The 26,232-nt window shown below is 43.3% G+C and overlaps 1 protein-coding gene and 1 long non-coding RNA gene across 7 annotated transcripts; one reads left to right on the top strand and one right to left on the bottom strand.

Annotated features, from left to right (window-relative positions):
* Positions 1-13,622: 13,622 nt before the first annotated feature.
* nkx2.3 (NK2 homeobox 3) lies at positions 13,623-26,169 on the bottom strand. 5 transcript variants are annotated; one of them, XM_048551490.2, is made up of 4 exons: positions 25,858-26,169; positions 21,948-22,069; positions 17,233-17,659; positions 13,623-16,009 (listed from the first exon to the last, which is right to left on the bottom strand). In XM_048551490.2, the coding sequence occupies exons 3-4, from the start codon at positions 17,561-17,563 to the stop codon at positions 15,375-15,377; spliced, it is 966 nt and encodes a 321-aa protein (XP_048407447.1). In that variant the 5' UTR covers positions 17,564-17,659; positions 21,948-22,069; positions 25,858-26,169; the 3' UTR covers positions 13,623-15,374. The 5 variants fall into 5 exon arrangements, with proteins under 5 accessions (XP_048407447.1, XP_048407446.1, XP_048407445.1 ...); XM_048551489.2 differs by lacking the exon at positions 25,858-26,169 and adding an exon at positions 23,515-23,660; XM_048551488.2 differs by lacking the exon at positions 21,948-22,069.
* LOC125462019 (uncharacterized) lies at positions 18,029-23,343 on the top strand. Of its 2 annotated transcripts, none has more exons than XR_007249588.2 (3): positions 18,029-18,165; positions 21,226-21,632; positions 22,655-23,343. It is a non-coding gene; the product is annotated as an uncharacterized LOC125462019 (long non-coding RNA). The 2 variants fall into 2 exon arrangements; XR_007249587.2 differs by lacking the exon at positions 18,029-18,165 and adding an exon at positions 18,374-19,142.
* Positions 26,170-26,232: the final 63 nt, after the last annotated feature.

Here is a 26,232-nt window from a genome sequence, read left to right as displayed (position 1 = left end):
TTGTGAATTTAGTCAAAGGGGGAAAGGAATCATCTGTAAGGTCTAGGAAGCTAAAATTTGACATCGCCCGTGAGGAATATAAAGAAAGTAGGAAAGAATGTGTTAAAATAAAAAAATACTTATTTTGTGGGATCTTGGCTCTGCTGGGTGTTCAGCATTTATTGCCCATCGCTGGTTGCCCTTGAGAAGACGGTGGTGAGCTGCCTTCTTTAACTGCTGCAGTCCATGTGCTGTGGGTTGACTCGCAATGCCATTAGGGAGGGAATTTCAGGATTTTGACCCAGCAACAGTGAAAGCACAATGATATATTTCCAAGTCAGGATGGTGAGAGGCTTGGAGGGGAGCCTGAAGGTGGTCGTGTTCTTATATATTTGATGCCCTTGTTCTGCTGAATGGACGTTGTCATGGGTTTGGAAGGGGCTGTCTGAGGATTTTCGGTAAATTTCTGCAGTGCATGCTGTAGATAGTACACACTGCTGCTACTAAGCATCAACAGTGCAGGGACTGGATGTTTGTGGATATCGTGTCAAACAAGCGGGCTGCTTTGTCCTGGATGGTGTCAAGTTTCTTGAGTGTTGTTGGGCTGCATTCATCCAAGCACATGGGGAGTATTCCATCACATGCCTGACTTGTGCCTTGTAGATGGTGGGCAGGCTTTGGGGAGTCAGGAGGTGAGTTATTCACTGCAGTATTCCTACCATCTGACCTGCTCTTACAGCCACTGTATTAATGTGGTGAGTCCAGTTGAGTTTCTGATCAGTTATAACCCTCAGGATGTTGATAACAGGGGATTCAGTGATGATAACACCAATGCATGTCAAGGGATGGTGGTTAGATTGTCTCTTATTGGTGATGGTCGTAGCCTGGTATTTGTGTGGCACAATTGTTATGTGCCACTTGTCAGCCCAAACCTTGTGGCATTTGGACACGGACTGCTTCAATGTCTGAGGAGTTGCAAATGGTTTTGGACATTGTGCAATCATCGGTGAACAGCCCCACTTCTGACCTTATGTAGAGGGAAGATCATTGATTAACCAGCTGAAGATGGTTGTGCCTGGGACAATACCCCAAGGAGCTTCTGCAGAGATGTCTTGAGACTGAAATGACTGGCCTCCAACAATCACAACCATCATCTTCTGTGTCAGGTTTGACTCTAACCACCGGACAGTTTGCCCGCGATACCTGTTGACTCCAATTTGCTAGGGCTCCTTGCTGCTACACTCTATTGAATGCAGCCTTGATGTCAAGGGCTGTCACTCTCCCCTCACCTCTGGAAATCAGCTGTTTTGTCCATGTTTGAACCAAGGCTGTAATGAGGTCAGGGGCTGAGTGGCCCTGGTGGAACCCAATTGAACGACACCGATCAGGTGCTGCTTGATAGCACCGTTACTGACACCTTCCATCACTTTACTGATGATCAACAGTAGGCGGGAATTGGTTGGGTTGGATGTGTCCTGCTTTTTATGTACAGGACATGCTTGGACAAGTTTCCACATTGTCGGGTGGATGCCAATGTTATAACTGTACTGGAACAGCTTGGCTAGGGGAGTGACAAGTTCTGGAGTGCAAGTCTTCAGTACTATTGCCAGAATGTTGTCAGGGCCCATAGCTTTTTCAGTATCAAGTGCTACTAACCATTTCCTCATATCACGTGGAGTGAATTGAATTGGCTGAAGACTGGTATCTGTAATGCTGGGGACCACGTGGGGAGACTGAGATGGATCATCCACTCGCACTGAGGCGGTGCTGCACTGTCGGAGCAGACTTTTTTTCCTGGTGAACGTCTAACCGAAGTTCAACTTGCCTTCCCAGGATCGAAGCTACACAGGGAAATGTATTGTCTACTCCTGCCCATCTCAAATATCCGATCGTTTTTATCCCTCAGAAATAACCATATCAGGTCATACTATCTCTATATCAGGTCATTATCGCGTTGGGATCTTGGGGTGCGCAAATTTGGCAGGGTTGCTTCCCACTCTAGGACACCGTGCTTCACGTAAAGCACCCGGGACGTCCTACCTTTGTGGCAGGCGATAAATAGACCGTAGATTCTCTCTGAGCTGTCGGCCCACGTCTGTGAATATGCAGACCAGGTGCTGATCGCAGGCAGGTCCCTTTACACGCTGTGGGGGTGGGGGTGGAGGTGACAGGCGAATGCAAGACTGGGCTGGAATTTGAAAGGCGGCCTCAGTTACTGCCGCAGCCCTTGGATTGTGGGTATTTTGGCCGGGGAGTCTGATTGCTTGAAACTCGGCTCCCTGTGACCTTAAAAACTTCAGAGGCACGGAGAAGGCTGTCACTGCTTTAAGAATGGCTGAGAGGCAATTTGAACCTGGCACATCCAATTTTGGAACTCTCATGTACACTTCTCTAGAATGTTTGAGTCATTTACGCCTGTTTCTTTTTTTCAACTGAGGTCTGGCTAAACAAAATAAAAGCTGGACGGGACATCTTGGCAGGATATGTGAAAAAAAAGTGAGTAAAGTATTTCTCAAGAGGCTGGTATTAGGACGGTATAGTTTAAGGGATTGTTACTGTAGTTAACAAAAGAATATTTGACAATTGCGAAACATTTCCAGGTTGGTAACACGTTGGACAGAACACCTTTTCTTAATTCTAGACAGATTAAGAAAATGAATTGGCATTTATGTAGAAAACTCCACATGAATGAGACATCTTTTGAAGTGTAAAGGTTATTGCAATGCTAGCCAACATTGGAGCTATTTTACAAATATGAGTTTTTTTTTAAATTGCCCATCAACCTCATCAGATAAATCATTGAGTCGCAGACCTGTTATGCTGTGGAAATAAACCATTCGGCCCATCGTTTTACCTGAGTGTCCCAATGAACAATTCATCTAGAGCCTTGTCTTTTTCGCTCTAACCCTGCACATTTCAGATAACTAAGCAAACAAAGACTGCGGATGCTGGAAATCAGAAGGTGCTGGAGAAATTCAGCAGGTCTGGCAGCATCTATGAAGAGAAAGCAGAGTTAACGTTTCGGGTCCAGAGGCCCTTTCTCTGAACTGCTGCTCAAGATGCTATTAGGGCCGCTGAGCTTTTCCAGCATTGCTTGCTTATGGTCCGTTTCAGATAACTGTCTAATTTCAGTTCCAATATTTCTCGATTGAGTCTGCCTCCATCTCACTATCGGAGCGTTAACCAAACAGAAGCTGCCTGCTCTGCTGAGCAGTTTTCTACACCATTTGCCTGTCTTAAATTTCAGATTTCCAGAATCCGCGATGTTTTCGCTTTTGTGTTGCTACTTTTGATGGTTTTGCCTGCGGTGTGGGAGGTGGAGTGAATGCTGGTCAGCCTACTGTACTTTGAAGATTCTTGTGGGATCTTTTCAAGTCCACCTGAGGAGATCGGGCCCCACTTTACTTTCTCCTCTGAAAGACAGAGCAACAAAAGGTGTGTCAACCTCCTGAGGCTCTTCCGTCTCTGAAATGGGAGTCAAACCCACAATCTTTTGACTCATCGTTGCGATTGCTGCAATTAAGCTTTATTAAAAGGCAAACTAGTTGAAGGTGTATTTGTAGTACGTGTGTTTTAATTTGGTATCCTTTACTAAGATAGAGTACTTTATTACATTCACCGGTAGCACACAGATGCGTTTATTGTTTACAACATACGTTAGGAAGGACCGCCATCTAGTGGCCTTATCAAGAACAGCAATTGAGTACATGTGAAGTAATCGTGATCTGGTGAATTGCTTGCAGTTTTAAGGCGAGATTTATCAATCAGATTTTCAGTTTTTCTTAAATTAAAACTAAATGAAATAATTACAAATTAAAGTTCATGTTTTTGTATGACCGGAAAAAAGAGGATCACATTTCCAAAATTAAACCAGTGCATTTGAACATTTGCAGATGATTCAGTTTGATGTAAAGCGTTTACCCCTCATTGGCTTCCAAGTGAATTCATCCCTCTGCTTCTTTGAAGTGCACGTTAACCAAACATCGAGCCTTCTTTCGTGATTTTGCAGGACAGAAAGTTCAGAGAAGGTTTACAAAGTGACAAATTCATAACCAAACCTTTTCAGTTTACAAAATTCCTTTGTTGGAAAGGCGCGTGGAGTACATTTTTTAAAAGATAGATCAAGTTTTGACGGAGGCTGGATTAAGCGTACTTTCAGCTGCCCTACACCTTTAGCCCAGGCTTGCATAACTGGAGATCATATTTAGTGTTGCACAACTAAACAAAAGCTACAAATAAAAAGTATTATCTAAGGTGGTGATGATGGAGCCAAATCCCGAAAAGACCGACAGACACCTTCCCATTTTCAGGTTAAAATGAAAAAGAAACGGTAAATTTTTTTTTGAAGTTCTAAATTCGACATGAAGTAATAGCCTTAAAATTCAAAATTTGAGAAATGTTGGGAGAAAGAGCAACAGAGACGGAGTGAAAGACGAATACTGAAAGGCAAGAGAGAGAGGCAGACTTGTAAACTTGAAAACTTAGTCAATGCACACAGAAATAGACAGGCGCACGGAGACGGTCAGATAGCTGGAGGAAAACAAATGCAAAGCTCCATACAGATGCAGATACCCAGATGAAGGGTCAGAGACAACAGCCCAGCGAGGCGGCGGAGCTGTGCAGGGATGTGGGAGGGTGACAACTGTACATCTTCAATGATTTGGCAAGAGAGGCCGCCAAGTCAAACAAAGAAATAAAAACCAAAAATAAACCCAGTAGGTTCTGGGAATCTGAAACAAAAACAGAAATTTTGCGGAGAGAGAGAGAAACTGGGTCAACATTTCGGGTTTCGGAGATAATGAGAACTGCAGATGCTGGAGAATCCGAGATAACAAAGTGTGGAGCTGGATGAACACAGCAGGCCAAGCAGCATCTCAGGAGCACAAAAGCTGACGTTTCGGGCCTAGACCCTTCATCAGAAAAGGGGGATGAAGGGTCTAGGCCCGAAACGTCAGCTTTTGTGCTTCTGAGATGCTGCTTGGCCTGTTGTGTTCATCCAGCTCCACACTTTGTTATCTAACATTCTGTGTTTAGTGACCATTCTTCAGAATAACTTATGAAACGTCGACTCTGCTTTCTCTCCACAGACCCGGGCAGACCTGCCGAGTTTCTCCATCTACTTCTGTTTGTGTTTAAGAAAGAGAAGGGATTGGAAATGAGTAGACAAAGACGGGCGACAGAATAAGAGAGAGGGAAACAGGCGAAGAGAGACGGGATAGAGGCGATGCAGAGGCTGATTAATCACAGAACGAGAGAGAACCGAACAACAGATCGGATGGGATCGCTGATGGTCCTTTCACCAGCCGCTGCAGCTTTTGGGCCCAGGTGAACAGGCGTGTCGTGTTTGCAGCCGGGAGCAGCGGGACTATGTAACCACTGTATTACAAACAGCAGCCAACCCTAGCAATGTGACTGAGGGTCAATGGCTCGCTCCCTCACCACAGGAACGCAGTTGGCTGCGTTGGAACCGGATCGCTCGCTAACCCGGTGTCCCCCGCACAGCGATGGGACAAGCAGGTTTCACCAGGGAGAGCCAATGGCCCCGCAACGTGTCGGCACATAGGGAAACAGAAACGGAGCCGATCTGATCAAACGTACTGTACTGAGAAAGTAACATGACCTTCTCCCCCCTCCCACCTCCCCCAACGCCACCCCACCCCCCCGACAACTCTCCCCCTCCCCACACTAAGCGGAGTGTGAGAACAGGGAGGGAAGGGAGGTGGGGGTTATAGTTTCATCCGGAGTGTGGGACACGTTGTGTCTGTGATAGTTTTTTTCTCTGCTTCTGAGAGCCACCGAGACAGTATGTTTTACAGCTGCTTTGTTTTCTGCGTGTGTGTGGGTGTGCTAGCGGGGTCAGTTTTATTACCATGGCAACTGACATTTTCCAGCCTCTCCTCTAACGCTGGAAAATTTCCATCTTGCGCTGTCATCGGCAGCAGCTCGCTTCCACTCCATAATTGCTTGCAGTCAGACTGTGCAGCCTAATTACTGATTACAGTTCAGTACCATCTCGATAACAAAGAAATGATTAGAAAGTGTTTGATAATTCACCGAGAGAGAAATGAAAACTATAATTTGACGGTGTGATTTTTGTGCGCAGCTGTGTTGCTACGGTGATGTACAAGCCTTGGGAGATGTTAAAATGTATACTGTATCGTCTTCAATACAATGGCATTAAAAGGTGAGCGGCTACACTCTGAAATGTGACCCAGAGTTAAGGCCTACTGTGATCCCTTCACAGACATGAGAGGCTGCCACAGAGCAAGACGTAACCTTTTCATATGGTTTACCCGCAACACAGGCACATCATTCCATACAAAGTGCACGGCATGATAGAGCAGGGCGAGGAATATAAAGGGACAGCTGCAGAGAAGGTGTACAAAAAGCAATTTGAAAATTAGATTCGAATTTGGGAGGTTCGTTCAGAAGCCTAGTAACGCGGGAAAAGCCAATCTTGAACCTGTTGAATTTCCACTCTCAGCATACACGCCTTCATGTGTACACATGGTTATACATGCAAGCATCCACAGACACATACATATAAACAAACACGCAAATATACACACAGGTAGACACAAACTTTCACATGTACATGCATATAGACACACCTTTAGACATATGCACATACATTCATACATACATTCTCACCCCCATGTATACATGTATATGTACAGACACATACATAAGTTTTACATACTTATGAGCACACATCGAAAAATATACATGCACGTGCGTGTACACGTATTTGTGCATGCTCACGCACACGCATTAAGACACATGCATATATGCACACACATATAAACACGAACACACTCACTCGTCCATATATATGTACACAAAACATGTGCACACGTCGCAAACATGCACTCGCCCATACACATGTATATTTGCACACGGCCAAAACACAAATTCATAGATGAAGGGTCTAGGCCCGAAACGTCAGCTTTTGTGCTCCTGAGATGCTGCTTGGCCTGCTGCGTTCATCCAGCCTCACATTTTATTATCTTGGAATTCTCCAGCATCTGCAGTTCCCATTATCTCTTTCATGGATACAGCCACGCGCATGCATAGCAGCATACGTAATCACGTACACACGGGGAGATCAATAGCAATGCGCTTAGGTCAGTATTTTGCACGTGTACGCGAGAGACAGAGAGGATAGGTATGGCAAGAAAAGTCTCGGTATCTCTGCTTTTTAAAATTGGCCAACATGAAGTAAGATTTGGGTTTTGTTTTCCTTTTATTCATTCACCAGATGAGGGCATCGCTGGCCAGGCAGCATTTATTGCCCATCCCTAATGTCCCAGAGGGCAGTTAAGAGTCACCCACATTGCTGTGGGACTGGAGTCACATGTAGGGTGGCATTTTCCTTTCCTAAAGGACACCACTGATCCAGATAGGGTTTCGCCATTCTGCCTGTTCATGGGTATCATTAGACTCTTAGTTCCAGATATTTTTTGAATTTAAATTCCATCACTTGCTGTGGCGGGATTCGAACCCGGGATTAGAACCAGAACATGATCTGAGTCTCTGGATTAACAGTCCACTAGGCCATCGCCTCCTCTATATGCTCTTATATTTTAGGCTCAGGGTAGAGGAAGTGTCTGTAAGTTGTCTATTTAATTGTTTTTCAGGTTTTACGAACGGAGCATTTTGTCTATATTTGTAACATGTTACCTGTTGGCGCTGCTTACACACGGACACACTGCTGGCCACTGTTGGAATGTCCTCGGTGAAGGTTAGGCATCAATGATGAATGATGCTGCTCTACTCTATTTAAATTTCTGTTCTTATCGCGACACCCGGACGAGATGGTGAAGCCGAGAGCAAGGTTGAAAAACGAAGAACAAAAGGAGAGAGAAAATCAGGAAGCAATGATTGAGTGACACAATATAACTGATATTTGCATTTGTCTGCTCTCTGGGACACTTTTCTGTTGGTTGTTAGCGATTGAGGCTGATGTGATGTGCAAAGAAATGCTGAACAATATTGCAGACGGAGATGGGAACAGCAATGCTAGTTAAGGTTGTATCAATATATGTGATTTGCTGAAGTATTTACATGCAACTTCCATTACTTTTAAAATATATATATATTCAAGAGAGACTCATTGTTCTGAGCCCACGATGAATTAGCTTTAATAAAAGTGCACTATTTTACGACGGCCAGCAATCCGTTCAAATTGCGATCAAATTGTATGTCATTATGAAACATTAAGTGCTAGAACCGATGCCATATTTGAGTTCGATCAAATCACTGACAAGACACTGTTCAGCCATATTCTCTTCTCGTTCGAATGCCCGGGATATGGGCTCTCAAAGAATTCCAACAGTGCTGTGCATCCCCGCGAGAAGTGGGGTTCAGGAGGTGTTTGTACGCGACAGTGCATTCTGCCTCTCCCGCTTCAGTGTAGGGGTCTCTGTGCCGCCCTCACAGGTACTGGGTTGTGAAATTGGCCAATATTTCACATTAGTCCACCCCCTCGCTCGTCTCGACAAGTATTTCCCCTTTTGCTCTCTGTCCCTAATTATACATAAACACTGAGTCGCCTAGTGGCCCAAGGAGGCTATTCAGCCCATCGGGGCTGTACCGTCTGTTTGATTGAGCTAGCCAATTAGTCCCGCCAATTTTCTTTTACCCCATGGCTTAGGCAATATGTTTTTTTCAACAAGAGCTCCTCCAGTTCTCTTTAGAAAGTTAATATCGAATCGGCTCCCTCCAGAGTGCATTCCAGACCACAACAGTCCACTGTGCAAAATAAAATGCCCATCTCTCCCTCTCACTCTTTGGCCAATTATCCTCAAGCTAAGCGCTTTGGTTGTCGACAAACCTGCCAGCGGAATTGGTTGCTACATCCGACCCTATTAGTATTCAGCACTCCTCTAAACTACTCCTTCACTCCTTAACCCTTTCGTCTAAGTGGTTATGGGCTTTGCTCATAGCACAAAGTGAGAGTCTGAAATCATTAACCAATAAGGCAGATTCGAGCTCAATAATGAACAGTAATGTTTGCGTACGGTTGCTCCAGTTAACCACAATTTTCCCACTTTGACATACACAACAGAATTTGATCAAAACTTGCTTTCCAGTCTTAATATGAATTGTGGCATCATTTAATTGGAGTTGCTCTGCTTCCCCCCCCCCCCACCTTAACTAACTCCCAAGACAGTATTCCTATCGCAGAGATCAATGATTGCCCTGCACCGATCCCTGTTGGAGACTAAGTGTGTGTGTGGCGTGGTGGGGTGAGGGTGGGGGAATTGTCGGGGCGGGGGAAGGTGGGATTGCTACACAGACGATACCTTGAAGCAGTGGGAATGCAGGGCTCGCTCTGCGTGTGGCTAATTAAACATGCAATTAATAAGTTAATTAAGCAGATCTCAAAGAGAGAGAAAAAAATACAGACACAGAAATATATGACACAGTAGACATTCCGCCGTAGCATTACACTGATCTGCCTACATTTAATAATATTTTACTACATAGAATACAATACCACCATTCTGGTCCCTTCACAAAATAATGGATGTGCCTCGTAGATCTTGCTAGCCTTGGGTATTCAAGCTGTCGATGCTTCTTGTTTTGCAACAAGAGGTGAAAGATTGTATTGCACACGGTGTTAGTTCAACCTGAGCTGATATGAATCTGAAACCCCTATTACAAACACTCACCAGCTCTATTGCTTAAGTGGATCCGCGAACATCGCCATTCTGTCGCCGCTTCTATTTGCTTTGATTCATCGGCGAGTCTTTCTCCCTCCCCCCTCGTGCCACTTATCCTGGTCACCGGTAGTGCAGCAGCCGGGAAAGTGGCGTTGTCCGCTGCATACACACCGTTGAAAACCCTTCTTTTTGTTTACTGCTAATTATCTGTCCATTAGATTCGCTCGCCCACAATCACAGCAATACAGCCGCCTTATCTCTGAAGGATTATCGGTTGAAGTGCCCCCTGTAAACAAAGCCGACTGCAAACACATTAACAACAGGACTGGGCCCGAATTACAGAAATTCGGGACGGCTTTTCAAAATGGGCCGCAAGACCAAACTAAGCCGCTCTGGGTTGCTATTATGCTCATGTTGAGCATGTGTGACGATGACAATCGCTGACTGTTTGAAGAGGACACAGTTCCTTAGTCGTTATCTGTAGCCACAACACGAACAAACCCAGGTAAGTCATAAAAGGTAATTCCTCAGAGACATATTCCCAGATTCCACTAGAAATGGGATTGTTAAGATATTGCTTCCCAGAGGAATAAATAAACTTGGAATATCTTGCAAGGATTTAGCTCAACGGCTCTGCCAGCAGCTGAAGGTGCCTTTCGACCTAGTCATAAAACACAGTTTAAAGCGAGGAGCAATGTTGAAATGTCCGTGACAAGTAGATCAAGGATCCAGAATGTGGACGCGGCACCCACAAAAATCATCATTTTTACTGTCCGCGGAATACATTCAGCGCTTCCATTGGAAATGTCCCCCATTTCACTTCAAGCGTATCCCCGACAGGGGAGTAGGAGCGAGAATTTTGACTGCGAGGGGGCTTTCTCCGCAGAGTCTGGAATATATTAAACGTCATCAGTTCCTCCCCACAGACCCAGACCCCAAACTCTATTCGCCCGCATTGTGCTCCATCACCAGCACCCCCACCCCCATTACCAGTCCGTCCTACTTAACCTGCAATAGGCACGACCAAACTACGCCACAAGGTTCTTCTTTTCTCTCCATCTTCGGTCCGCCTCCCCCTCTCTCCCTATTTATTCCAGTTCCCTCTCCCCATCCCCCTCTCTGATGAAGGGTCTAGGCCCGAAACAGCTTTTGTGCTCCTGAGATGCTGCTTGGCCTGCTGTGTTCATCCAGCTTCACACCTTGTTATCTCGGATTCTCCAGCATCTGCAGTTCCCGTTATCACTCCACACGGTTCTTTCTTCACCACTGCACGCTACAGAAATTCATTTTACGTCCCATGTTACAGAGAAAGCAAAGTGCGCTGTTGAAGCAGCGTCACTGACTCTGCGTCTCATTGCACATTTCCGCAGTGTTGATAACTAATCGTACGCTCACTCACTGATCCGGGGCAAATGCAACCGAGTTTGGAGTAAAGAAAATAGTCCGACCCAATTTCGATCTCGTCCCTATTTTCCCCTTTTTTTAATCACTCGTGTGATGTGGCCGCCGCTGGCTGGCCAGCACTCATTGTCCGCCCCTCCTTGCCCCTGGAGAAGGTGCGTTCTTGAACCGCTGCAGTCCATATGCCGTAGGTAGGTCCATGATAAGAAACATGATGTTTTAGGGAGACTAAAGTGTTTAAATTCTCATCTTATTCCAATCGCCAATATCAGCGCTGGGCTGTCAGATTACCCTGGTTTTTGATGGACACTACGTATCAACGGTATTTGTTGCGTGTACGAACTATATAATTTCACTTGCCATAAGATATATTTGTCATCGTGGGGGGGGGGTGCAGTGAAGATTCACCTGATTAATTCCTGGGGTTGCAGATTTGTCCATGGAAGAGAGTTTGGGCCGACTGGGCATGTATTCGCTGGAGCTTGGAAGAACAAGAGATCGCACAGAAACATATAACAGTCTGACAAAGCTGACAGAACTCACTTGTGGGACTGTCTCAGGATACGGGGTAGGCCATTTTTGGACCGGGATGTGGAATAATTTATTCAGTCTGAGGGCCATGTACCTGTGGAACTCTGTACCACAGAAAGCCCTGGAGACCACATCACTGAATATGTTCAAGCAAGAGCTAGATAGCTTTCTAGAGGGCAGAGGAGTCAAGGGGATAGGGAGGGAGCAGGAAAAAAAGCATTGAACTGCAGGGTCAGCCATCATCGCATTGAATGGTCGACGGGCTGAATGGCCTGTTCCTTCACATATTTCGAAGCTTCTGTGTATATGTGAATGTTTGTTTGCGTGTGAATATGCATTACTTTTGTGTGTGTACGTGTGCCTATAATGATCACGGGTATACGAATGGGTGGCCTTGTAAACTCCCATCTTGAAGTGAATGCGTGACAGTAATGGAGAACATTATTGTATTTCGGCATCTGTGTATTACAGTGTATACAATATTGCTGGTTGTGTACGATCGCCGATTGTATACGGCACTGTGAACGAGGATTCCGCTAAGCAGGGGACTGACATACACGAATTCTGCCCATTTTATAACCCCAGGGGAAAATAAATCGTCTCTGCGCATTTAAACTTATTGTGTTCTTTTAAAGACTAATTTTATTAGGAAAATGAGCTTTTAAATCAAATATATAAAACCGAGGTCATTTCCTGACATAATTTTGCGAATGCTATCTTCAGTCTAAAAAAAGTTTATCTTGACGAGATTTGCAAGTGCCAGCAACTTTACGGCGTTGGAAAGCCCTGGATAATTGTGATTTAAGAGCCGTGTCTGTGGGGCATTACAAGCGGTTTACGAGGATATGACATTCCCCACTTTCTCACTATCGCCTTCAATTTTATTTCATGAACAGCACGCGATAGATCCTGAGACAACAGGGATTCTCTCCCCTCCCTCAGGGGTTGGATTCAGTAAAGCAGGCATTGTATAATGGTTTGAATAAAAGTAAAGACTGTGCTATATTTATGCACAGTGTCAATTTATCATACTCTGTAAACATTACGCACCTATTGAAGTGGTTGGGTCCCTCCTATTTCTTTGCTTCTCTGTAATGTAACTGCGCTTAAAAAAAAACTTACAGCCATGTGAAATATGCCAGCACAGGTTGCTAAACTTGCAAGAATAATAAGCCTCTTTCGGCCAGGCTGCCTCCTGCTGAATCTTATGTTCACTGGCCCTTCAGACTGCAAGTTCTCCCCCCCCCCCCCCCCCACCACCCCACACCCCTCCATAATCAAGCGCCTTTCACCGCGAACAAAAAAAACGTTAAGATGGAGAGGCGGGATTGGGGCGAGAAAAAGCAAACAGAATTTGGGCATCGTTCTATTAATCAGCCTATTAAATGGGGGCATATTTACAAATGTCAATCTCGGAACTTTAGGGTTTTGTCTCTACGTGCGAAACCTCCGACACCCCACCTTTTGTTCCCGAAACTTATGAAAGCCATTGTAGGTACCTCGGAGCCTAACTCGGACATTCTTTCAATGTACTTAGTGCTTCTAATCACACCTCTCAAAAGGTTTTTTCTATATAATAACTTTCTCTTTCACGGCGCTTGGCACATGAACAATTCACGTCGAGCGTGGCAGGCGCTGGCCTTTCCACCTCTCTGTACGAGGCAATTGAGCAAAGGACACGGTCTCACAAAGGCAGCTTTTTGGGCGGTTTAACACAGCGTTTGAATAAACATTTCATTACTGTGTTTCATATCCTGATAGAATTAAGCTTCGTGCGCTGATTTCTCTCTCTCTTTCTGAAACAAAACTATTCTTTTTATTACTCCAGAAGTTGCTTCTCACCTTCAAGTCAAAACTGTCACTTAACACGGCTGCGATATGTTTGATGCTATCGCTACTTTGTTCAGAAATTTCAGGCAACGGCTTTTGGCCTGGTTAAACGCGTTTTATTCCCAACCTGGCGTCTCATTACACGAGCGCTCCAAAACGAATAAAATTCAACATATCCGAACAGCATGGCCTCTTAATAACTCGCAAGGCCATACTGTGAGTCGGAATTAGTTATCGGTTACTTTTTTTCTCCACTCCCCAGCATCGTAGATACAAATGGTTCAAGTAGAGTTACGCTTTAATCAAAACGTATTTTCTTTAAGGACTGACAGCATTTTGCTAATATCTAAACAATCACTTAAGTGGAATTACGCTAACACAGGCGTCCATCGAAAATAATAGCTTCAAAACAAGTACACCAGGGACTCAGATATGTACATATTGCACCTCAACATTTATTCATTTTTTGTGATAACTCCGCTTAGTGTATTCCAGCGTTTCTTTTTCGAATAGCAGAGTATTATACAAGCTGGGGACGGGGTAGAGGGAATCCTTCACGAACAATAAGCTTTGCTATATACATAACTTTATACACGCCACTGAAATGTTAACACTCGCAGCTATGGTACAAATTAAAGTGAAAGGTTTTCTGAGAATTGCTCGGTATGTACATGAGACATTTTTTGGCCAAAGTTCTGTTTATGTTTATTTATTTTCTGATCCACCTGAAAAGGAGTTCTAACTCACAGCTCGTGGATCCTTTGCTTTAGCAATGCTGCTAAATGTTTAAATTATGCGCAGACTTCATAAGGAAGGTGTTTGAGGCGAATCCCTGATTCTTCAAGTGTGACTTCAAAAACGGAATTCCGCTGTGAAAGGGTCGGTTCGAACTAATACTAATATTGGGGAAGGGTAGTTTGGCAGTTATGTCAATAATACCGCTACCCCAACCCACTGCAGTTTGAAAATTTAAACCTAGTGTACAACATGTACAAATTATAGGCTTTTCTTTAAAAAAAAAGACTGGTTTCAGCAAACGTGACCCATGAAGGTTCATTTAAAAAAATACTCTGTTTTCTGTTGTACTTTACCTGCTTTACAAATTGACTTAACTGGCATAGCAGCATCTCTTAGCTGCCGACTGAGGTGGTCTATTTCAATCAAACTGCTTCAGTTCATAAAGAGGAGCTCGGGAGGGGCAGAAATTGCTGGCCTTTTAAACACGAGCCCCGTCTCCCAGAATGAGTCAACACAACGTTTGTAGCAGGCCGAAAATGCAAAATACTGCGGATGCTGTCAATCGGCTATGGAATACAGATTAAGTTAAGCAACAGGCCTGGTGGGAGAGAGAGGAAGAAAGAGAGAGAGAGAGAGAAAATGAGTTTTACCAGGCGCTGCCTGACCCGCTAGTATCTCTGGTGCTTTTCGGAGTTTATGTTATATTATTCGTAGTCTTTTCTCCAAATATCTCCTCTTTTAGAATTATGAGGATTCCTGAAGCATATCCAACACTGTTTTCGTATTTTGTTTTTTCAAAAATAACTCCCAAACCTACAGACGAGATGTGAAGGTGTCTCTTTTCTCCTTTATCTCTCTCTGCTGCTCTTCCTAATACCCCTTTTGGGGTATTTACTTTTGTGCTGCCGAACAACGCAATTGTGAACAGTAGAGTCCGGAGGATGGTCTGTGCTCCATCCCTGTCGGTCTTGAAGGTAAATCGAACGAGAAAGGGTGAAATCACAAGGGTTAGGAGAGAATATACAAAACAGAGTGTAATATTTGGCAGAGACATTCCAAAGGAATCTGAAATGAATTGGGATTGTCCAAGCGGGATTCCTGAAAGGGAACCATAATAGTAATCTTTTTGTTCCTTCAAAATAACCTTTCTTTGATTTCTGAATTGACCTAAGGTAAAAAAAAATTCAGGGCCAGTGAAAACAGCCAACAGTTCTGGTCTCACATGGCACCTTACCAGGCTCGGATGCCCTGCAGAGTCCCTTGGCATGCGGGCACAGAGGATCCTTGGTGAGACTGCGTCTGTACCGTGCCGTTCACGTTACTGAGGTCCACGTTCATGAAGGCATTGGACGCCGTGGAAGGCGGCAGCGACGGGATGCTGGTGTAGGTGCAGCTATAGTTGGCGTTGTAGGCCGGGGCGCCGCCGTAGCTGCCGTACGAGCTGGGGTAGCCGTTGTAGGCGTAAGCGTTGGCGCCGACGCTGTAAGGGCTGCTGTAACTCTGGGATCCTGCTATGCACGGTTTGCCGTCCCGGACCAACACGGGGACCGCCACTCGTCTGGGAGGCGGCGGGTGATGGTGGCCCGCGATCTCCAATGATTTGTCTTGACGTTGCCGCTTGCACTTGTAGCGCCTGTTCTGGAACCAGATCTTGACCTGAGTGGAGGTCAGTTTGAGAGTGCTGGCCAGGTGCTCCCTCTCGGGGGCAGACAGGTATCTCTGCTGCTTGAACCTTCTCTCCAGTTCAAACACCTGGGCCTGGGAGAAAAGCACACGGGGTTTCCTTCTCTGCTTCTGTTTCGGCCGTTCACCATCCTCTGTCTTATTGTCCTCGCTCTCTGGGCACTTCTTAATGGAGTAGTTTTCTGCAGAAATAAGACCGAGCCATTAATGACACGGTTTGCAACAAGAAATGCAATTTCCAGCAATAACCAGATGCACACGACTCTGACCAATTCAATGAATCCCGGGGCATTGGTGTGAATATTTCTTTCGAGTCGATATTAAACCGGGCAGATTGAAGAGGCAATTGTAACAATTTTTGTGAGCGAGGGAATTCAGCCTCATGCAGCTCAATTCTTAGATTAAATTATATTGAATTTAAATTAAAGGCGAAAATATCACGCCTTTTGTCGAGCTGTTTAATTCCACAATCATGAGGCGCCAACTTCATTTACCGAAAAATTAAATAAAAGCACTATGTATGTGTGAATTCACAGTAATTTTTTTTATCGTTTGTGCCAGTTAATATCTGTTTTCAAGATCTATCTGGCCTAAATGACGGTCACCACTTGTCACCTTTTTTTAAAAAAAAGTGTCCGATTAAAGTGCTTCATTCTTCCAGATTTTTGAATGATCTCGGCAAAGTTTGTTTCAACTGAACCTGTTTGAAATGTATGAAAATACGGAAGCACAGACCAATGTACGCTATGATTTAAATACTTCTCTATCCATTTTGATAAGTAACGCTTTTGCTAATGATGGCAGTACTCACCCTGTCCACAGGCCTAAAATAGGATACATAGTTGTGGAGTTCTTTCGAACTGTTCAAACGTACTAAAACAAAACTAAGAAGACACTGCAGACTGCAAAACAACTGAAACATGGGAATTACATTAAAGGAAGTGTGAACAATTTACAGCAGGATAAATGACTCAGAGACCCCGGCACAGTTCCTAGAAATAGACTAAGTATATTTGGGTTTCTGAATTGAAATGTGGTTCCCGTGGTCTTGGTGTCAGAACCGATTATTGTAGAGCATTAAATAAAATCCATTCTTCCGGCCACCTGGAAAACTCATTTTATCTCCGGGTCACTCGAAAATTAATTTTAAAGGTATTTTTCAATGCTGTAGTGTCCCTTTCACATAATATAAATTACGCCCGGGTATAATGTTGAGCACCTGATTCGTGAAATCAGTATGAAAGATTGTCCAGCATTTTTGTGTTTGTTTACATATATACATATTTATATACGCCTTCGCAAAACATTTTTAGAAGTTAACATAAATACATTTCAATGCTGCAGATTTTGCAATATTTGACCTCCGGTTCATCTCTTTCTAGAATTTAGACGATTAGTTACTTACTCGTGCTCTCGTCTCGTAGGATCTCCTCGTCCAATTTGGTTTCACACGGGCTCCTCAGTCCTGCGTGAACGTAAAGCTCGGGGGAAAGGCTCGGATCCCCCTGACTGTCTTGTACTGACAGAGAGTTCAAAAAGGGAATTTTCTCTTCCCCGTCCGAAAAACTGGAGGCTTCCCCCGCGGCGTGCATGCACGAAGGCGGCGGCGGCGGCTGGAACTGAGACGATAAATCCTGTTGTAAATGGTGGGCCACTTGCTGGCGCGTTTGCTGCTCCAGATTCAGAATATCTTTGACCGAGAATGGCGTCGACGTGACCGGGCTTGGAAGCATCATCGGGCAAGAAGCGTGGGGGATTAATTATAAACCCGCCAGTTTAATCTCTCTTTTGCCAAGAAAAAAGGAAAATCCAGCAGCCTTTTCTTCGCCCACCTAAATTGCAACCGAAAATAAAAAGATTTCAAGCTCCCTTTAATTGCACAATTTTTTCCCTCCCTCTCTTGTAAAACTGACATGCAACTAAAGTGGATTAGGTGGGATTTCTTTTTGCTGCAGCCAATAGCTTCCAAACTGCAGAGACTTCGAGTGCAGTTTTGTTGCTGTTCGGCCACCCCTGGGGGATGCGGGTGACGTCACAGCAGTGCCCGGGGGGCGTGCCCAACACGCGTCATTGGCTCCCAGGAGCCGGAGATTCCATGGAGGCCGGTTGGGTGGGCGGGACAGGTAAGGAGCAATCTCCCATTGGTTGGCCGTGTGTCACGTGCGGCCGCCGGGGCGCGGACACGAGCCCCAGGCCGGGGGAGAAGAGCGCGTTCCCGCCAGAAGCTGAAGCTGACTGATGTCTTTCTTGTTCGGGCGCTATGCAGAAAATTAGGGCAGAAATCAATTCCAAATTAAGTATTTTTATACTCTTTGCTTTCATACGATTGATTTGAGAGGTGAACTAATGCATAAAGCAATTCATAATGAAATTTTTAGTCTTTGCTTTGATACGATTCGGCGAAAGGTGATTTAATGCAGAAAGCAATTCCAAATTATGTATTTTTTAAACCTTGCGATGGTATGATTGAAACAAAGGCTAAATTAATGCAGAAAGAAATTCTCTTTTTTAGGTTTTGAGTCGTTACGATTGATGGGATAGGTGAATTAATGCATAAGAGAACTCCAAATGATATTGTTTTTCAATCTTTGTTTCAGTACGATTGCAGAAAGCATTCCAAATTTTTAAAAGTATTTGCTTTGATGCCATTGGTGTAAGTGGTGCATTAATCTAGAAGGCAATTCCAAATTGTACTAACATAAAGAACTGTAGATGCTAAAGATCCGAACTAATAAATATAAATTGCTGGGCAAAATTAGCATGTCTGGCTGCATCTGTGACGAGAAAGCAGAGTTAACATTTTGAGTCCAGTGGCCCTTCAGAACTTTTAGTCTTTGCTTTGATGCGATTAGCGTGAGGGGTGAATTCAAGCAAAACGAATTGCAGTTTGTTTTAGTCTTTGCTTTGATATGATCGATGTGATGTAGATAGATCCGAGATAGGCAATTTTTGTTAACCGGATACGTGTTAAAAGCCGGTATCTCGAGTTAGGCCACAGATCAGCCATGATCTCATTGAAGAGCAGAACAGGATCGAGGGGCTGAATGGCCTACTCTTGTTCCTATGTTCCTGCTGGAGTTTTGTTTTTAGCTCTTACATTGATTTGATCGGTGTTTACTGCATTTCTTTTTAAAGAAAAGGAAATATAAATCATTAAACAATCTTGAGCACATCTAGCTTTCACATAACATCAACAATTGCTGGAGGAACTCTGCAGGCCTGGCAGCATCTGTGGACAGAGAGACACAGTTAACTTTTGGCGGTCCAGTGACTCTTCTTCGTAATGCAGAAACTGCGTTATGGTTTACTCAAGGGGTAAAGAAATGCAGAATGAAATTCAAAATTGTATATTTTTTAGTCTTCGAATATGATTGACGTTATGTGATGGCAGATGGGGATTCTTTTTTAAGGAAAGGGAATATAAAATTTTAAACAAAACCAACCCATATACTTTCGCACATCCAGTTTCAACATGCATGTGTTCTCACATTCGGCGATGGTCACAGTAGCATTTTTAAAATCCTTTAACTTATTTTCATTCCGACAGTTACCTAAAGTGTACTAATTGCATACACACCAGCTAAATATTACAAACCAGTATTTGAGTATACCGCAAAATAATTATTGTCGATAAATAAAGTAAGATAATCACATAATCGTGCATGTGATTATTATTTATATAGAAAAGATCGAAGATGTAAACAGTCAATCAGTTTGGTTTTTCTAACATTTATTCTCTTGAAGTGAATTTAACAGTGAAGAAACTATCTTTGTTATATTATGTAAATATGTGCATATCTGGAGATAACTGGAACCGCAAAGACACATATTTCTTCATTCCGCCAATTAAGAGATTACGGTTTCTTTAATGATAATACATCTTCAGAATGTATTATAATAAAAACTATCATTATGAAACATAATAATCAATTCCATAAAGTAAGTGCTTACAGATTATAATATAACAGTATATAAACCCCCATTTTGCTCCGAATCTGCCCATACTAACATTGTACTGTATCAGAAACTATGCAATAGAAAGTGACAGAGGGAATGTTATTTTCCCTATTGTCTGTCAGTCTACTTTTTTTTGTACATTTAACAATCCGTATTCGAATCGAGAAATAAGAAGTATATGAATTGATCATTTCTGTAACCACACTTATGCCTATACGCCTTGTTTTGATCCTTAGGCCTGGAGTGAGTTAAATAGTTCATAACTTTATGGTATACGAGTGGACAGCGACTCAAGGAACAGAGATATGATCGATAGTGATACAATGGATGGCGATACATTGGACATTGATACAAGGGACATTAACACAAGGAACCTGTACATAAAATTTTATGCGCAGTTAAATCGTCCCTCAAAAATAAGGGAATTAGCAAAATGCTTCACAAAATTAAAAAGAGACATGTGCAAATATAATAACAAAAGAATTTGCTAAATTAACTTGGGAAAATTAGCCCCTTTCCAATTTATTTTTCCGCCTCTCGGTACTTCCACCTGATCGCCTTACCAGAGATAAGGATTTCGCTCTGCCGTTTAATTTACTGAAATGTAGGATGTACAGAGTGGTCGAATCTATATAGCTGTACAGGACACATAACACTTTCTACATGCTATAACATGACACGCATGTTGGAAATTGCAACTCTGTTACGGGGTTCCATTCAAGCCAATAATATTGGGGGTTGCGGGTTTGGGGAGGAGCTGCTGAAATCGGGGGATCGCGGCCAGATGTCCTTCATTGTCCCACCTGTGGGTTATAGGCACTTTCAATCTTCAGTTCTCGGGGGTTTTAACACTGACAAAAGTGGTTTTACTGAAATTGGTAAAGATTAACAAAAAAAGGGGGGAACTTTGTCATTGGTTAAGTACAGTTACAGCGCAATCACAGATCAATAAAAGTCCCGTTTTTCAAAGACAACGGAAGTGTCACTTAAAGCACCCATTACATAACACGCTCTGTCCACTTCATTCATAACAGCCACCGTCGAGCTTCGTATAACTGTTTATATTCTACTGCCCTTGAAATCTCGAGATTAGCGTTATCTCAGCTGCAACCGCTAGTTTTGAACAGTGGCGTAGCTTAAATATAAGAAATATCAATCACCAAATAATTTTGCCACGGCCTGGTTACAATTGCTTTGATCTCCCTCCTATTATATTTAACTTCCATCTATAATGACGCAATAAACGGCATGAATATCTAAACTAAAACAAAACAGAGGCTGAATTTATTCTGGGAGGTGGAACACGCTGGTCTATTGAACTTAGCAATTTACAAGTGTTGCATTGCCGTACCTCACCTAAACTCCGAAACAACTCATCTGTATTTTTCTCTCTTTCCCTGGTTTACGTTCTTGGTTTCCGCATCTCACTTTACTTTTCAAGAGCGCTGAAATCAGACGTAGATCACTGCAGATATTGGCTGGCGAGTGGAGTACTCATTACCCTGGAATCTGATCGGCACCCTTTTCGATGTGAAAACGAACGCGCTGGGTGTCACGACCGAGATAAGTGATTTCATTAAACTAGCGCTCAGTGAAATTAATTCGAGTCGAGGGGTTTCTCTTCAGGCGAATTAACACAACATAACTACTTACTTCTCGGTTGAAACCGGCAATACCGTGTTAAATCTGCTGGGAAAATATGAGAATGAATGCATTCGTGTTGCTAGCGAATCTTAACAATCTTGCGGATCTCAGACAGCAAAATTGCAATCTTTTGCCATCGGGAGGAAGGTGATATTATAGAGGTGAACATTTTAAGGAACACAAAATCGGAAAACTTGAATAACGGTATGATTGAATCAATAATTTACCCATTACGTTCCATTTCACCAATAATTATATCCACATCATGAGTTCTTTTTGGGACAACTCCGTTATTTCTTATCTCCGCATTGTCGGCTTTGCTTTAGTTGTTTTCACTTGTGATTTGTTGTTAAACTTGAGATGCGAACTGTATCGTCTGCTTCGCGCCGACTGCAAACTCGCCAGGTGCGGGGAGTGAAATAAAAAGCCGGGTTTGCTGGATAAACTCAGCAGGCCCGACAGCATTTGCGGAGAGAGAGAGAAATAAAGTTAACGTTTCAAAAGCGAGAGTGAACTGACTTGCCGTCACGTCGGATCCGTGCCTCCTCAGCTCCAGCGCTTAAACAGAACCAAGAACTTGCAGCCTCATATTTTGGGCAAACTCCCAGCGAAACAAGATCGAACTGGCCTCGCGGTTCCTCCTAATTGAATGTCGATAACGCATGAGTGAAAATTTATTCACTTAATTTACCTCCTAAAGCTTTGCCGCCTTTTGGTTAATACGCAGCAAAGTGATATTATACTGATGAGTTTGAAATTAAAGAAGATGGGATATCTGGCTGTGATCATCGCTGCATTTTAAGGCATATATTTTTAAGAAGTGATGAAAATTTATTTCACTCGCCGTACAATTTTGCATCTAATGTCTTGCCACATAACAAAGCATGTGGCAAGACATTAGAACAGAATTTATGCTATTACATGGCCCTTCGGTTATTTACTTGGAAACGAGAGAATGGAAAGCAATCATTTGAACGTACTTGAACCTAGTTCAACTCTCATATCAAACAAGAGATATGATTTAATCATGACTTTCTGACGAGGGATGGCTGCACAGTTTCCTATTAATTTCAGGGGAAAATTACATTTCACCAACCCATATGCCTTTCTCAGATCTCCCTGTAAATTGGCAGGTAATTAAATCATTGAAATGATTGTTGGTACTTTCGCTGTCAGACTTGCAAGTTATAACACATTTAAAATGTAACTTTTGTAATTTTATACAGGACTCACGTCCCGATGCTCGATGCCTGACTAGCATCCACTATTTTGGCAATAAATGCGCATTTTGATTCCGTTGGAAGCTGCTCGCGAGCCACAAGAAAAAAAATCAGATTTTCTTCAGGATTTAAACAGAGAATGGAATAGGGAGAGTCATCCTTACATATGAAGAAGCCAGCGACCATTCAGCCCATCGCTATGTGTTGTTTCAACGATCCTTTATTATTTCCTCAATGAAATCTTCAGTTCATCCGCATTTATCTATACAATAGGGAAACGCTACCACTGCAACGCCCAACTATATTTTTACAACACCGCGTTTTTGGTTGTACCAGCTCGCCTGACGATTACTTCCATTTCCGAAGCATTTTAAATGTAAAGCGTTGGGCATTTCCAGCATTTATTTGAAAATAATATGGTAATTTGCTGACATGTTTAACCACGCATTTCAGGTTTGAACACACTTGATATTTTCATCTATTCGTTCGCACTGATGCAAATAAAACCTGCCCAATGTAAGTAGCAATCCATGTGTAGCAATTTTTACGTGATAACTTGTACCGTTTTGTCTCTGTTTCTCCGTTTAAATTAACACTTAATTGGGTGTCTCTCAATAGCGATGTCAAATTCTAATGCAGAAAAATTCTGAAATAAAAATTATCCAATATATGAGTTCGAAATTTGAGTTTATTAAAAATTATGATTATTGTCTGTGCCATTTATATAATTAAAAACACCTTTCCTCGGTACAAATTATTACCATTTCTTAGTTCACCAAACTGGAGGGCAAACTGCTAAGAAGCGTATCAATATTGTACAATCTCTATTGTCTGTACAAAGTCTATCATCTCTGGTTTATTAATACCTTATCAAGTGAAAGGCACCCATCTCTCCCAATTAAAATTCCGACAGCAAACAGCGCCGGCGGTGTCGGCCGATAGGATCTGACACTATCGGGGCGCTGACTTTCCGCTCTGCAGCAACTGTCGAATGGTCGGAGATTACCGAGACCCTCCAGATAATTTAGAGGGACGGGAGTTAAAGAGGGAGCAGTTAAGCGACCTTTAGACATCCCTTTCAAAATAAAAGATAGCGAGGGCTGCAGATAAAGCGATCGTCAAATGCGCCCAGGCATCCTGCTAAATTTATACTCCCTCTTAATAGTCTAGTGGAGAAATAGCCTTCAGAGAAACGGCAAATTTGGTGTGTTTACTAGAACCATGGTAATGGAGCTTCCGGAGGCCTAATTTAATTCTCCTGCGCTCTTGCACAAATTCTCCAGCTTCCGGCAGACAATAATATTGCGCTCTCTGTTTCTGGTGGATTTAAATGCTACCAAGGTATACATTTGTCCACGCGAAGATTCAAGAGCAGGGAATGAGCTGATGGGCTCAGTCTGAAACTTTTCCAACTGGGGTTTGACTCCAAGTCTTTAAGCACAGAGACTCTGTACTTCTATTTGAGCGCCTCGGGTTTGTTAGCAGCTCATGATTAACGGGCATCGCCTGAAATTAGTGCCTGGCTTTTGAGGTGGAAAATTAACAAACGTTCCTATTAACCGCAGTGTCGTTGAGGCTTAAAACCCAACACAGCGCTGGATCCATTGTTAATTAAAAGAAAGTATGATTGATACTTTGTGTTGACCAAAGCAATAAGGATCAGAAGAGTATGGAGCCTACACACCGATCAACCACGATTAAATTTAAGCGCTAAATAGTTTCCTTCTTTTCCTGTCTTTCCATTGCCAGACTCCCTGGTAGGATGCTAAGCGAGGAAGGATGTAGGAAATGCAACCATTTGTAAAGTAAAACGTCGACTAAAACCGGCAGGACGTCCTAAATATCATCTCTGCAATCGGCACCCAGGTGCGTTAGGAACCGCGGGACAGTAAATAAATAGACTGATCCAAGCTTGCGGTGTTAAAGGGGTCTCTCTCTCTCTCTCTCTGAAAGCTCGTGGAAGGCCATCCCTTTCAATAACTTGCCAGCCCTATTCCCCTTAAACTCATCTGTCCAAACAACATGACTGAAGATGTTTAAAATACTGGTTGTTTATACTACGGATACTTGAGCATCCGGGGCCTTTAATAGACTTTACTTCTCTCTCCCTGACTCACTCTCCTCATCCCCAACCTCCTCTCCCCCCCGCCCCCACCACCCTTTTTCAGGCTGTATAAACAAGTGCTCGCCCTGCCTCGTAATCGCCAGCGAATCATAAATCACAGGGCGGCTTTCGCTGAGAAAATGACTGCATTTCTCGTTGTCACGCGAATATAGCTGGCTGTCAAAGTCTAAACCGCGAGGGAAAGACTCTTATTCCGTTTTCATAAACTTCCGAATTCAACCCTTGGGTCTTTTGTTTGGATTTGTAGCAAGTCAAGGCATTTAGGTCTCTCCCTGTTCGCCTGCAGCCTCGGCCTCTACCTCCAACCCTCACAACCTCTTCCCCAAATCTAGGTGACGATTGTCACTCCGTCTCTTTTTTTTTGGAAGAAAAAATATCATTAACAATCATCTCTGCGTGTTTATAAAATGGCAAGCTCACCAAGAAACCTTCGCTATCTTTTTGTTTCTCTGGGCCTACCCCCATAAGCCCATCTTAAGGGCGTTAGGTACACACATGGAGAAAGAATCCCGTTTTTAAGATTATATTCATTGTGTGTACTTAAAGGAAGGCACTCGTTTCGTCGGGTCAGATTAAAACTAAAAAGTAGTCAGAATTGCATTGTAGGATGATCTTACACAAGTAAAGTCACTTTCAAATGTGTAACATTTCTAAAGAAAACTATACAATTGTAAGTGGTTTATAAGTCCAAATTGCTTTCCTGCAATTCACTCACGTCCTGGTTATTTCTGCATCCTGTCTGTTTGTTTTGGCCAGTAATACACAGGCCTTTCAGAAGCAACCTGTCGGAATACTAGCTCAGTAACCCAAATCTGATTGATATGCACCCTTAACCTTTTTGCCTAATGCCCACTCAGTATCAGAGCTATGCACACAGTAGCCTTATAGTAAAGGCGAGTGTATTCAGATGAATTAACTGCATTTTGTCTTAACCTATTTCCAGCCATTCAATCTTGTTACATAAAGTGTTCGTTCCGATTGCTACTTCCCAACTTTACACTATACTGTTTTATGTTATACAATCCGGTCGCTAAGCAATAAACATGCTTAAAAAATGTGAATAAAGCGATTTGACTCAAGATACCGTTCATTGCGGTTCAGTTTGATTTCTCTCCCAATACTGAGGCTTGTGACAGATCATTTCTTCAACAGGACAGCGCAGATTCCTTGTGTTTCCAGGCATCCCTGAGGCATTTACATGTATGCATGTTTTACCTGGCTCAGAGAGGGGAGCAACGAAGCAAAGAGAAACGCTACACCTGTCACACAGCGCGGCGCCACTGCGAAATGCTTGGATGCTACTGAGACTCCGGCAGAAGACAGCTTGATAATCCCCATCCGCTCGCCATCAACAATATCTTGTTTAGATTAAAGCTTCCACTCACTTCCCAGCACTCCCACTCCAGACTGTTAGTGCAGGCACCCAGCTTTTGTCTTTAAATGGAGAAATCGAGACTCA

Source organism: Stegostoma tigrinum, chromosome 20 (assembly GCF_030684315.1).
Source record: "Stegostoma tigrinum isolate sSteTig4 chromosome 20, sSteTig4.hap1, whole genome shotgun sequence".
NCBI classification, from domain to species: Eukaryota; Metazoa; Chordata; class Chondrichthyes; order Orectolobiformes; family Stegostomatidae; genus Stegostoma; species Stegostoma tigrinum.
Note: the sequence above shows the minus strand (reverse complement) of the source record. Positions and strands in the feature narration are given on the sequence as shown.

Coding starts and splice junctions, on each gene's coding strand:
- nkx2.3 (XM_048551490.2), bottom strand. CDS start 17,563: ATGATGCTTCCAAGCCCGGTCACGTCGACGCCATTCTCGGTCAAAGAT. Junction 16,010..17,232: donor CCTACGAGACGAGAGCACGA/GTAAGTAACTAA, acceptor TTATTTCTGCAG/AAAACTACTCCATTAAGAAG.